The 13297-nt window shown below is 41.1% G+C and overlaps 1 protein-coding gene and 1 long non-coding RNA gene across 2 annotated transcripts in view; both read left to right on the top strand.

The window, feature by feature from the left end:
- The first annotated feature begins 2890 nt into the window (after positions 1 to 2890).
- Positions 2891 to 13297, top strand: part of LOC109475444 (signal peptide, CUB and EGF-like domain-containing protein 2) — a 14290-nt gene continuing 3883 nt past the window's right edge. Inside the window, exons 1-7 of the mRNA XM_019776044.1 lie at positions 2891 to 2912; positions 3015 to 3137; positions 5537 to 5659; positions 6976 to 7098; positions 8351 to 8473; positions 10838 to 10960; positions 11334 to 11456. Coding sequence (XP_019631603.1) covers positions 2891 to 2912; positions 3015 to 3137; positions 5537 to 5659; positions 6976 to 7098; positions 8351 to 8473; positions 10838 to 10960; positions 11334 to 11456 — 760 coding nt within the window. The remainder of the gene's footprint in view (positions 2913 to 3014; positions 3138 to 5536; positions 5660 to 6975; positions 7099 to 8350; positions 8474 to 10837; positions 10961 to 11333; positions 11457 to 13297) is intronic.
- Positions 12157 to 12617, top strand: LOC109475529. Its single transcript, XR_002140552.1, has 3 exons — positions 12157 to 12194; positions 12424 to 12465; positions 12584 to 12617. It is a non-coding gene; the product is annotated as an uncharacterized LOC109475529 (long non-coding RNA).

The following is a 13297-nucleotide window of genomic DNA, read 5'->3' on the forward strand; positions in this document are numbered from 1 at the left end:
AATTAAATTATTTTGTAGTTTCTTTTTTGTATCCTGGGAGTAAGTAGAAACCTAAAATGTCCAGAGGACACTCTTTTAAACAGTAAGCCAACAACTACAGTCATTTCTAAACTGGCCAACTAACATTAAAATCGACATCATGTCGAAAATCATTAATCTTGTCCAAGACAAATGTTGACTTTATTTAATGCAACATAACGTTAAAAATAAAACGGGCGACGTCAGTAGAACTAGAAGATCTCTAGATGACGTCCCCTCGAGGGGACAAAAACTGTGCAGGCACCTTCCAACATTCCAGCGACCCCCTCCGTATCTCGCCTAACCTGTACTTGTCCAACATTGGGCGTGCCTCCGGCGCGTACCATGCCAGCTGTCGGGGACAGATGATGCTTGATCCGGCGGGGCTTCCCCTGTCAATTTGGCACCTAGTTTCACTTCAAGACACAGAACTTTGTAAGACAAAGTTCTACTTTATTGAACGTAACATAATGTTAAGAATAAAATGTCTGACGTCAAGATAAGTAGAAAGGTCTCTATATGACGCCTTTTTTGGGTGTAAGACGTACGTTTGGAGGTGCCTGAAGGGTCTTTACCCGACGTTATTTTGGGCGTAACGGGTTTTGGAAATCATCTCTTTACCTGCGCTAACTCCATTCGATATTCCAATGGCCCTCTTCTGTATCCCGACAGCCTTGTACAAAGTTGGACGTGCGTCCGGCGCGCGCCATGCTGTTGGATGGGTGGGGTCAGGCCCTGCGTGTTTCGGCGGGGCTTCCCCTGCCAGGTCAAGGCTGGGTGGCACATGGGTTAAACATATTTTGAGTTTGCATTTTTATAACATCGAATGTTTAAAGACAGTCTCTTGCATGGACTTGTGTATAGGGACGCATTCTTGTGAAAGGCAACTGACTATTAGAGGTTAATTAACAAGAATGAATGAATCGTAATCGAAACTGTATCTGTATGTTTTTTGTGGTGGACCAGGTGTTGGGTGGACATGAACTGTGAAAAAGGCGCGCTAATCTTTCGTTCAAGTTAAGTTCGACTCCTATTTGTTTTGAAAAGGTTTTCTTTGTTTCGACCAGCCTAGAGAACTATGCAGTGTCTTTCGGGCCAGTGTAAGTACCTGTTTGTATTGATGATCTCAGTTACAAGCGCCAAACCTGTGCACGTTTTTTTTTTCACGTGAACCCTCTGGCGACCAACAAGTAATCACCTGGAAGCGCTAGGCGGTTGACGGTGAGCAGTAAGTCGTTATAAGGTCTGGGCGCATTAACGCAGTCATGCAATAAGCGCAACACGACCGACGTGTCATCAGTGGGCAATTATGTGTCATTTCAGTTGGTCCTTTGTTTGTAAAGGTTGCGCTGAGGATCCCAAAGTTTACATTTTGACCCAAGTAACCTTTTGATTATTTATGGGCTATTTACTTAACATGATATGTATCTCCGAGAGATGTTAACAAATGACACAAACCATTTTTTTGTGAAAAAAGTGGCATTTTTACTTTCGTTTGTTTATTTAAGGTTGCAATAGTGCAATGAGTGTGGACACCGAGGCCACATGAAGAAGCCCAATGGAAACTATGTAATCACTATTACCCCTATATTGTGTCAGTTACATGTACCTGATCATGAACAGTGTAAGTTAACTATGTTTTTTTAACGCAGGATGGAGTGGGATGTCGACGGCTCAGGGTACGTTTCCTCTTCATTAAGGCTTTCCTAGCATTGACTGTTAAATTATGCAAATGAGGTTCTGATTTGAATAACCTTAGAATTTGAATGTTTAATGTTGTTCATCTTCACTTACCCTCTAAATGCCACAAGTTTGAAATTCCCAGTGGTTCCCATTACAAAATCACAGCAGAATCACAGCATTTTCTCATCAACTATACAAATTAGTTCTACAGTTAAACATGTCCATGTCCCTCTTATTTTATTTACATATTACATATTCACTTCAATTACATAAATTTTAATAGTCCTATCATGGACTGCAGCAGATTTATGTATTTATGCAAGTTAGATCCTGATCCTCACACACACACACACACACACACACACACACACACACACACACACACACACATACATACATACAGACACACACACACACACACACGCACACAGACGAACACTACAGAAAACATAACATTCTTGGCAAAGGTAATGCCTTTTATCGGAAGGGAAATCCCGTACTTCATTGCATACAGTTTTGGGGAGTAAATAGTCAGATCGAAGTTTGCCTCCAAACTCTCCGTCATTTTGTTATTTTCGAGTTCAGTGTTTACTTGAAAATATCTGCGGAGGAACTTATCGTAAGGAGGAAAAGAGATTGATGTGGTCTAAACAAGTTGTATGATGTCTTACAAACTTTGCAGTTCCACCGTGCTATTGGGAAGGCACAGCTCCCTTCTGCGACCCTGGAGACTGCGACAGGGGTATCCAAGCTCAGAGCAACGATTGTGGAGACGGGGACTGCTGCTGGTCAGGCCACAAGATACAATGTTGTGATAGTAAGTTTTGTTCCCAATACAATACAATAATATTCACCCAAATCAAATGAGTGATTTAGAAAAATTATGATGAAAGGTCTTATTTCATCAAGCAAGGTTGCATCAGTGTGAATACTGTTGAAACCAATGTAACGTAATTACAGAACATCAGGTCTCAGTTTTCTGTCTAAGATAGGAGTGTTTTCTAGTGGCCAGATATTGACAATCGTATTTCCGTATGCAGAAAAAAGACGCTCAACAGAGCTCGAGGTCTTTCACATTTTAGCAAATTCTTACTGAGGTCCAGTTCCCCTGTGCAGGAATGCCTCACTATAGGTCAGTCTGTACTTTTTAGCTTAAAAAACGACGAACAAAGTAACGTTGTTAAACGGGATGCAGGGTCTGTTGTATACAGGTAGGTAAAATGTTTTCCTGAGTCCAGATTGATGTCACATCTTCCTCATGGTGTTTTCCTGTGCACCAGTGGCCAATTAATTATCCAAGTTTCCTCATGTAGACATAAACGAGTGCGAGACCAACAATGGCGGCTGTGAGCAGATCTGTGCCAACACTATCGGAGGTTTCGAGTGCTCCTGTAGGGACGGCTTTCTCCTCGCTGATGACGGCTTGACCTGTGCCGGTAAGAAAATATCATTGCCACAGAAAGATATGCATCTTCTATAGTGCTGTATCTACTTCATGCATTAAAGATTTTTTTCATCTATTATCTGAACATTGAATAGGCCAATGATACGATGTAAGAACTACAATTCAAAAGGACCTGCTCAACAGTTGACAGTCTTCCACCGGAATTTTCCCTTGTGTTAGAGCCGGGGTGCATGGGTGGCTTCCTGAGTTCTATTACAACTCTTAACCTTTCAGTCTTGTTTGAGACAAGCATGGAATAAAGTAAAACACTAACTTAACTTAATCTTCTTCGCTCTCCATGAAGCAGAAGGCACCGGTAAACTTCCCCCAGCCACTCCGGTCCTGGGCTACCCATCCAATCTACAGCCAGGTCTTTTAGGCTGCTTACATTTCCACTCCCACAGTCCTTCTCCATGTCCCCAGGGGGCGGCCTCTCTTACGCTTCCCTTGGGGAGTCCATCTGAGGGCAACATACGGATGTCTGTTCTTGCTCATTCGTAGGATGTGCCCTAGCCATTTCCAACGTTGGTTCTTTTACAGCTTAACCTTTCAGTCTTGTTTCAGGAAAGCGTGAAATAAAGTAAAACAAGGCAGGCAATAAGATTTATTGCCATGGCGACAATTGAATATTCATTGCATGTGATGTTTATCTAAAAACTATGTACGGTATCACATTCCTTTTTATTTTATGTTGCGAAACCAACGGATTCTTTTGTTTTTAGAGCACATGGGTACCGCCCGACCCAATTTTGTTCTGTTTAATATAGAGCTCAGGGGTACTGTTTGATTCAATGTTGATGTGTTTGTTGTAGTTGTCAACAGTAACACCTGACAAAACAGTGTTCAGGGGACAAACAGATGTTCACTACTGGACATTCATAGAAAGTAACAGACATATTTGTGAAATATTAAGTATTCCTAAAGACATATAATTATACTATCAGGATCGCTCCTAAATTGTCGCCAAAATATTAAGACGTGACAAGAGCGCAGACGTGTCTTTGGGTTCGAGATAGAATGGGTGTTTTCCAGCAGCAAGACTGATAGTGACCCTTTTTTGATACTGAAAGCTCCTGTAGGGACAATTTCCTCCTAGCAGATGACGGCTTGTCCTGTAACAGTAAGAATTTCTCGTTGATCAGTGTTGTTAAACAAAAAGTGGTGTTGACTGACTGCTGACTGTATTTTGTGCATTGAACAAAGCATCTGTGAGCTCGAAAGATCATGCAAAATAAACAGAAGCTAATAAAAACCACAGCAGCGTCATATATGACCTGCGAGTAATTAAGTTTCATTTACGGTCAATTGTATTTAAAAGGTATCCCTGAGAGACAAAAAAGTCTCTCCGTTTACGCATTCAATATTCTGATGCCAGGCTAATAACAATACCTACATTTTGATGTAGGTAATGACATAATGTGGTCCAAACGAGTGGTAATAATGTATGTACATTGCAGCCGCGGTATGCCATTGGGAAGGCACAGCTCCCTTCTGCGACCCGGGTGACTGCGACAGTGGTACCTACGTTCGGAGTGACAATTGTGGAGACGGTGAATGTTGCGTGACAGGCCACAAGATATACTGCTGTATCGCCGGTAAGGTGTAGTGCCCTGTGCACTATGAAAGTATCCGCGAGAAATCTCAAATCTGCACCAACACCATCGAAAGTTTTGAGTTCCCTTGCATGATTAACTTCCTACTCGCTGGCTTTGGCTGCTCTGATAAGAAAATATCATTGACACAAAAATTAACGTATACGTAATAGTGCTACAATTTCACTTTGTGCATCAAATAATTACCCATCGAATAATTACCCATTTAGTGGTAACAAACGAAAAGAAGCCGATCAACAAATGTTTTTACGTTTTATCAAATTCTCACCAAGATCCAGTTCCCCCTGTGGAAGAATGCCTCACTATAACTCCTTACTTTCTAGTTCTTTTCCTTCTTGTTTTTTTTTCAAACGCGGTATATATCATATTATTAAGTAAGGTTGCTCGCGCACTGAGTTGAACCATCCTCCCGAGGCAGGGTCGGTGGCGCGGTATTCTATAAAATACCGCGCCACCGACCCTGCCTCGGGAGGTAAGGTACTCGTATAGAATACCGCGCCACCGACCCTGCCTCGGGAGGTAAGGTATAGAATACCGCGCCACCGACCCTGCCTCGGGAGGATGAGTTGAACCCGGATACAATTTTCACAATTTTAGTAATGCGAATTTTACAAATGACTAAAAGGATTAACAGGCTAAAATCTCTAGTTTAACACATAAATTAATTACATATAAGTACATACTAAAGAAATATACAATTTATATCATTCTTAATACTAAGGTACTATAAGTATAGAGTTTTGACGGATTAGTAGACAGTGTCAATTTCCTCATGCAGACATAAACGAGTGCGAGACCAACAATGGCGGCTGTGAGCAGATCTGTACCAACACCGTCGGGAGTTTCGAGTGCTCCTGTAGGGCCGGGTTTCTCCTCGCTGGTGACGGCTTGACCTGTGCCGGTAAGAAAATATCATTGCCACAGAAAAGATATGTATCTTTAATAGTATTGTGTCTACTTCATGCATCAAAGATTTTTAATCTTTTGCACACACACACACACACACACACACACACACACACACACACACACACGAACGCTACAGAAACCATAACATTCTTGGCAAAGGTAATGACGCCTAAGTCTGATCTAAAAGGAAAGACAGTACCGTACTTCAGTACACACAGTTTTGGGGAGTGGCTATAGCCTGATCGAAGTTTTGCCTACAAACCCTCCGTCATTCTGTTTCTTCGAGTTCAGCGATACTCTAAGATATCTGCGTAAGGAAAAAAAGGAAAATAGATTGATGTGGTCTAAACAACTTATATGAATTTGTTACAAACTTTGCAGTTCCACCGTGCTATTGGGAAGGCACAGCTCCCTTCTGCGATCCTGGAGACTGCGACAGGGGCATCTACGTGCGGAGTGACAATTGTGGAGACGGTGACTGTTGCCTGACGGGCCACAAAATACAATGTTGTGATAGTGAGTCTTTGTTCCCAGTGCAACACAATAATATTCACCCAAAACACATAAGTAATTTTGAAAAATAATGACGAAAGGCCTTCATTGTACATTCATGTTTCCAAATTACGTAAAATCCCAACGTTTACATTTTCATCCATTTGACCTTTTCGATAATTTTGAGACTGCCGTTCGTACTATTTGGGAAGAAATTGATAATCTCCAAGCAGATTCGGTGGGGTAAGGGGACTTTATGTTAGCCGCCTGTATCCATTGGCCGCCACTATCCAACGTTCAACGTTCGGCTTACAGATGAAGGAATGTCAGTCGTCAAGGAATGACCTCCTATGGTGTTATCTCGAAACAGTATAATTGTTTGTTTTTGCTGTAAAATGATTCCCTGTTCTGCATTTATTTCATCACGCAAGGTTGCATCGGTGTGACTGTGAATACTGTTGAAACCCATATAACCATTAAATAGTGTGCCAGATGAGGCAAGTAAAGCATCCTAAAGAACGGGGTATATCAGTTTTCTGTCTTAAGATAGACGCCAGAATGTTTTCTAGCTTGTGGCCAGATATTGACAATCGAATTTCCGTATAATCAGATATCTTTCACATTTTAGCAAATTCTTACTAAAGTCCAGTTCCCTTGTTGATAAATGCCTCAGTCTCTTCTTTTTAGCTTTTTTTGGTACAAATGCCGAACAAAGTAACGTTGTTCAACGGGATACAGGGTCTGTTGTATACAGGTAGGTAGAGTGTTTTCTGAGTCCAGATTGACAGCCACGTGTCACATCTTCCTCATATGCAGACATAAACGAGTGCGAGACCAACAATGGCGGCTGTGAGCAGATCTGTACCAACACCGTCGGAAGTTTCGAGTGCTCCTGTAGGGACAATTTCCTCCTAGCAGATGACGGCTTGTCCTGTAACAGTAAGAATTTCTCGTTGATCAGTGTTGTTAAACAAAAAGTGGTGTTGACTGACTGCTGACTGTATTTTGTGCATTGAACAAAGCATCTGTGAGCTCGAAAGATCATGCAAAATAAACAGAAGCTAATAAAAACCACAGCAGCGTGGTGCGAGTAATTAAGTTTCATTTACGGTCAATTGTATTTAAAAGGTATCCCTGAGAGACAAAAAAGTCTCTCCGTTTACGCATTCAATATTCTGATGCCAGGCTAATAACAATACCTACATTTTGATGTAGGTAATGACATAATGTGGTCCAAACGAGTGGTAATAATGTATGTACATTGCAGCCGCGGTATGCCATTGGGAAGGTACAGCTCCCTTCTGCGACCCGGGTGACTGCGACAGTGGTACCTACGTTCGGAGTGACAATTGTGGAGACGGTGAATGTTGCGTGACAGGCCACAAGATATACTGCTGTATCGCCGGTAAGGTGTAGTGCCCTGTGCACTATGAAAGTATCCGCGAGATATCTCAAATCTGCACCAACACCATCGAAAGTTTTGAGTTCCCTTGCATGATTAACTTCCTACTCGCTGGCTTTGGCTGCTCTGATAAGGAAATATCATTGCCACAAAATTAACGTATACGTATTAGTGCTACAATTTCACTTTGTGCATCGAATAATTACCCATTGACTATTTGAACATCGAAAAGTTTAGTGGTAACAAACGAAAAGAAGCCGCTCAACAAATGTTTTTACGTTTTATCAAATTCTCACCAAGATCCAGTTCCCCCTGTGGAAGAATACCTCACTATAACTCCTTACTTTCTAGTTGTTTTCCTTCTTGATTTTTTTTTTTACAAACGCGGTATATATCATATTATTAAGTAAGGTTGCTCGCGCACAGAGTTGAACCATCCTCCCGAGGCAGGGTCGGTGGCGCGGTATTGTATACCTTACCTGGTAAGGTATAGAATACCTTACCCGGATACAATTTTCACAATTTTAGTAATGCGAATTTTGCGAATGACTAAAAGGATTAACAGGCTAAAATCTCTAGTTTAACACATAAATTGATTACATATAAGTACATACTAAAGAAATATACAAATTATATCATTCTTAATACTAAGGTACGTTTTTAGTATTTTACCTTGGTTAAACGCCCTTCATTCTGGTATTTGGTATTGTTGTAGCTCTAGTCTTTTCCTGTATGATAAAAACAAACAAACAAACAATCCAGATTGACAGTCACATTTTCCTCATGCAGACATTGACGAGTGCGAGACCAACAATGGCGGCTGTGAGCAGATCTGTACCAACACCGTCGGGAGTTTCGAGTGCTCCTGTAGGGACAATTTCCTCCTAGCAGATGACGGCTTGTCCTGTAACAGTAAGAATTTCTCGTTGATCAGTGTTGTTACCTCCATGACATGTCATGGAGGTTATATTCTCAGTCGCGTTTATCTGTCCGTCTGTCTGTCTGTTGGTCAATAAGATAACTCAAGAACGCCTGGATGGATTGGTTTCAGTCTTGGTGCTTTGGTAGGGTGTGACGAAAACTGAAAATGATTAGATTTTGGGCCCCCTAGTGGCTTCCCTTGGTACTTGCAACTTCCGGTTTTGATATCTCGCGATCTCATAGAATGTCTACATTAATTATGCAAATTAGGTGTTAATTTGTCTATGCTAATGTGTTACTAGCCGCAGATTACATACCTTACATGTACCAAATTCCTACTATGTACAATAAAGCAATTTTGAATTTCCACATTAATTGTGCAAATTAAATCCTCGTTTACACAATGCATATGTTATTGTGTACATGATAATGATGATAATGACTTTCTTAGCAAAAGCAGACTTACGTTGTTGAGTCTGAAGTATCATGCTAATTTACAGACAGCATTTACATTCAGATTTACATTCAGACATTCTGACCTTGACCATTGTCTTCCTAAGAAATACCAACATATCAACTATAACCACGACCCATAAGCTGACCACAAGTATGCGGAAACACACGCAAACACGCGCACACACACACACACACACACACACACACACACTCAGACAGACCGGGAGAGGTTAAAATTCACGTGGTCAAACTGAGTGAAATAATGTATGTACATTGCAGTTGCTGGGTGCTATTGGGAAGGTACAGCTCCCTTCTGCGATCCTGGAGACTGCGATTGGGGCACCTACGTTCGGAGTGACAATTGTGGAGACGGGGAATGTTGCAGTACGGGTCATAAGATATACTGCTGTAATGATGGTAAGTCTAAAGCAACAATAGAGAAAAATTAGTAAAACTACGCCAGGTGGTATTAGGAAAAGAGACAGAACTAGAGGTTTGTTATTACCGCTATGAAAAATAGAGGTACTGATTTTGGCCTGGTCGCTAAGCAAACCAAATATGTATAACATACAGAAGATAATAGCGTAAATTTCTTACTGTGTATTTTATCTGTGTATATTATTTTTTCTCCATTCGTCACTAATTTACCTCTGACAGATGACCACGGCATATACCCATGTGTTGCCATCAGTTGGGGCCTGGGCTTAACCTGATAATATACCTTTTTCGCTATTTCGCAGAAAACTACACTAGGTACCTATGGCCCAAACACCTATTTCCAACCAAAACTCGTGACCATAGCATGTCCACAACACGATATACCGCTTATAGCCGGTTTAAAAAATCGCCAGCACCTATATATGGTGTAACGAACACATACTCGGCGAAGGTAACAGAAAAGAGGGAACAAGAATAAGAGCATTATGTTCTTCAAAATGTAATTCTGAAGATTGTGTTGTGCAGACATTTATTAGCTCATTTATGATAAAAAAGGATACCAGCGTCATATGAGGCTCAAGTAATTATATGTCATTTACGGTCCTTTGTTTTAAATGTATCGCTAATTAAGCTCAAAGCTTTTCTTTTGCTTATCAACGTAATATTCTTAAGTTTTATTCTATACCTATCTATTTTACTATGCTACTTATTGTTACCTATTTGCCATACAATGTACCCTGTTCAATTGTCGTGCAATAAAGTTCTTCACAATATCAACATAAGGCAAGGGTCTGATGTTCAGGAAAGTCTGTACCTTGGTACACTCAGTTTAAAATCAAATTTTGCCTCCAAACCTTATGGAATCCCACAGTCAGTGATTCTCTCATGCAGTTTTTAATTCAATATGAGGGAACAAAAAAAAACATGTATCGATGTGGCCATGACGAGTGGTATCACAATATTTAAAATACTTCAGACCCACCGTGCTATTGGGAAGGTACAGCTCCCTTCTGCGATCCTGGCGACTGCGACAGGGGCATCTACGTGCGGAGTGACAATTGTGGAGACGGGGAATGTTGCGTGACGGGCCAAAAGATATATTGCTGTTCAGGTGGGTCGATTTTCCCAGTACAATATGATAATATTCACACCAGTGACACAAGAAGAATGGGAAAAATAATTAAAGTACATGGTATGTCTGACAGAGACAGAATGCGTGAAGTACATGTAAAACTGCCTGCGCAGTAAATCGAAGGAATAATCCAACAGCAGAAAAAGCCTTGTAGGGCAGATTTATAAGACAAAAATTAAAGTGGAGAGTTATCTGCTTGACTCCTATTGGATTCTATACTACCATGTTTTTTTTGTCTCGCAACAATGTCAAGCACCGCAAAGTATTACAGTGCTTGACATTGCAATCATTTTAATAGCTTAGTTGACAGCGTCATTTTCCTCATGCAGAGATCAACGAGTGCGAGACCAACAATGGCGGCTGTGAGCAGATCTGTACCAACACCGTCGAGAGTTTCGAGTGCTCCTGCAGGGACGGTTATGTCCTCGCGCCTGACGGCTTGTCCTGCACCGGTAAGAAAATATCATTGCTACAGGATAGGCAATGTTGATGCATTTTCTTTGTGCATTACAGAACTTCAATAATATGATGTTTTAACACCAAATACGTGTAGCATATCAATAGTAAATGAAAAGTCGTTTTGAAGCTAGAGTGGGTGGCCTTCTCCGTTTCAAAATGTCTTTTACGTTCTGGTCTGGTTCAAGACAAACAAAGAATGCAGAGTAAAAATGAATGAATATTAAGCATGACAGTAACCAAATCGTATCCATAGCTATAGGTTCGTGCGAGACATCGCATGTTTACAGCCACTGTAGGCAGCACTGTTGGCAGCGCATGTTTACAGCCACTGTAGGCTATAATTACAGTCCCCTTTTCCTCATGCAGACATAAACGAGTGTGAAACCAACAATGGCGGCTGTGAGCAGATCTGTACCAACACCATCGGAAGTTTCGAGTGCTCCTGCAGGGCCGGCTTTCTCCTCGACACGAATGGTTTCAACTGCTCAGGTAAGACTATTTTAAAACAAGATTAATATGATATACTACACAAATAATTTAGGAACACTGATATCTGATGGTACTTTATTTGTGTTTGTTGTCATGTCCTTACGTCAGGGCACAAACAATTTGGTCGTTGATTGATCGTACGGAAAATTAGGCTTATTATTAGCTACGAGACCAACATCAAGACGGACTCTGATCTGACTTGAATGTCTTCAGAAGTTGTGCGGGAAAGAGATTCAGTGATAGAATACAGTCAGATCTATATTTGCCTCCAACCCCTTTCGTCACCCTGTCATCCTTTAGTGTAGCTTGTACTTCAAACTGTCTACGACGAAAGGAAAAAAGGAATGACGATGTGCTCTTAGAAATAACGAGTGGTGTAACGCCTTTAAAACATTACAGCCGACCTGTGCTATTGGGAAGGTACAGCTCCCTTCTGCGACCCTGGAGACTGCGACAGGGGTATCTACGTGCGGAGTGACAATTGTGGAGACGGTGCCTGTTGCGTGACGGGCCACAAGATATATTGCTGCGATGGTGAGTCTGTTTACATTTCAATATTCACAGAAAAGTATCAAAACATTGGTTTGCAATGTCGACGGCTTTTGGTTAACTAGTCGGTGAATTGAATTAGAACGCCGCCCTGCTATTAAGTCCAATTTAATTACACGTATGTCTTTTTCAACACAACGCATGCAGGCGGGGACGGAGTGTCAACTGCGTCAATGTCGACGACTATCGGTAAGTTTTGTAACTTTATGACTAATTACGTGGATTGGGTCATAATGTAGCCCTAAAACTATGAAGTCAAAATTATCTGTCTTATTTAACACAACGCAGGAGGGAGTAGCTCTCCAACTGAGTCAAAGTCTACGGCTATTTGTTCTGCAACTTTAAGATAATTCCGTGAATTAGTTAGATCCCAGGCCTACTGTTAAATCCAAATCATCTATCTTTTTCTTCAACGCAGGAGATGGCGTAATGTCAACTGAGTCGATGTCGACAGCTATGGGTACGTGTTTCTTCTGAGACATTATTGATACTTACGTGATCTAAACTAGACAGCAGGTCTACTAAGTCTAAACAAGAAATAAGAGATTCCAAACGCCTTTTTTTTCAACACAACGCAGGAGGGGGCGGAGTGTCAACTGCGTCCATGTCGACAGCTATGGGTACGTTTTGTTCCGAGACTTTTTGACTAGGTCCGTGAAGTCGAACTCAGTTTAACACAGACCAGGCTAGGATTTTTTCGAATTTCTGTGACTTGACCAATTATGTGGATTGGTTTCGAATGCAGCCCTACTTAACTGTTGAATAGAGTCAATATTACCTTTCTTCAACGCAAAGCAGGAGGTAATCGATCTCCAACTGAGTCAATGTCGACGGCTATTTGTTCTGATAATTCCGTGAATTGAATTAAACCTCAGGCCTTCTATTGAATAAAAAATCCAAACCATCTATCTCTTTTTTGCAATGCAGGAGAGGGCGAAGTGTCTGATCCAATGTCGACAGCTATGGGTACCTTTTGTTCTCTGACTTTATGACTAATTCAGTGAATTGAAATAGAACGAAACCCTACTAAAAAAATTAACTATGTATTTGGCGCAGGATTTTTTTATAATGACCTTATGACTAATAACATGAAATGGTTTAGACTGCAGCCCTACAATTGCTTCTCTTTTTGTAAACACAGCGCAGGAGGGAGTAGATCTCAAACTGAGTTGACGGTTATTTGTCCTGCAACTTTATGCTAATTCAATGAATTGAATTAGACCGCAGCGCTACTATTAAATTCAAACCATCTATCTCTTGTTTTCAACACAGGAGGGGGAGGTATGACAACT

The sequence above is a fragment of the Branchiostoma belcheri genome, unplaced genomic scaffold, assembly GCF_001625305.1.
Source record: "Branchiostoma belcheri isolate BF01 breed outbred unplaced genomic scaffold, Haploidv18h27 scaffold34, whole genome shotgun sequence".
Classification (NCBI taxonomy): domain Eukaryota; kingdom Metazoa; phylum Chordata; class Leptocardii; order Amphioxiformes; family Branchiostomatidae; genus Branchiostoma; species Branchiostoma belcheri.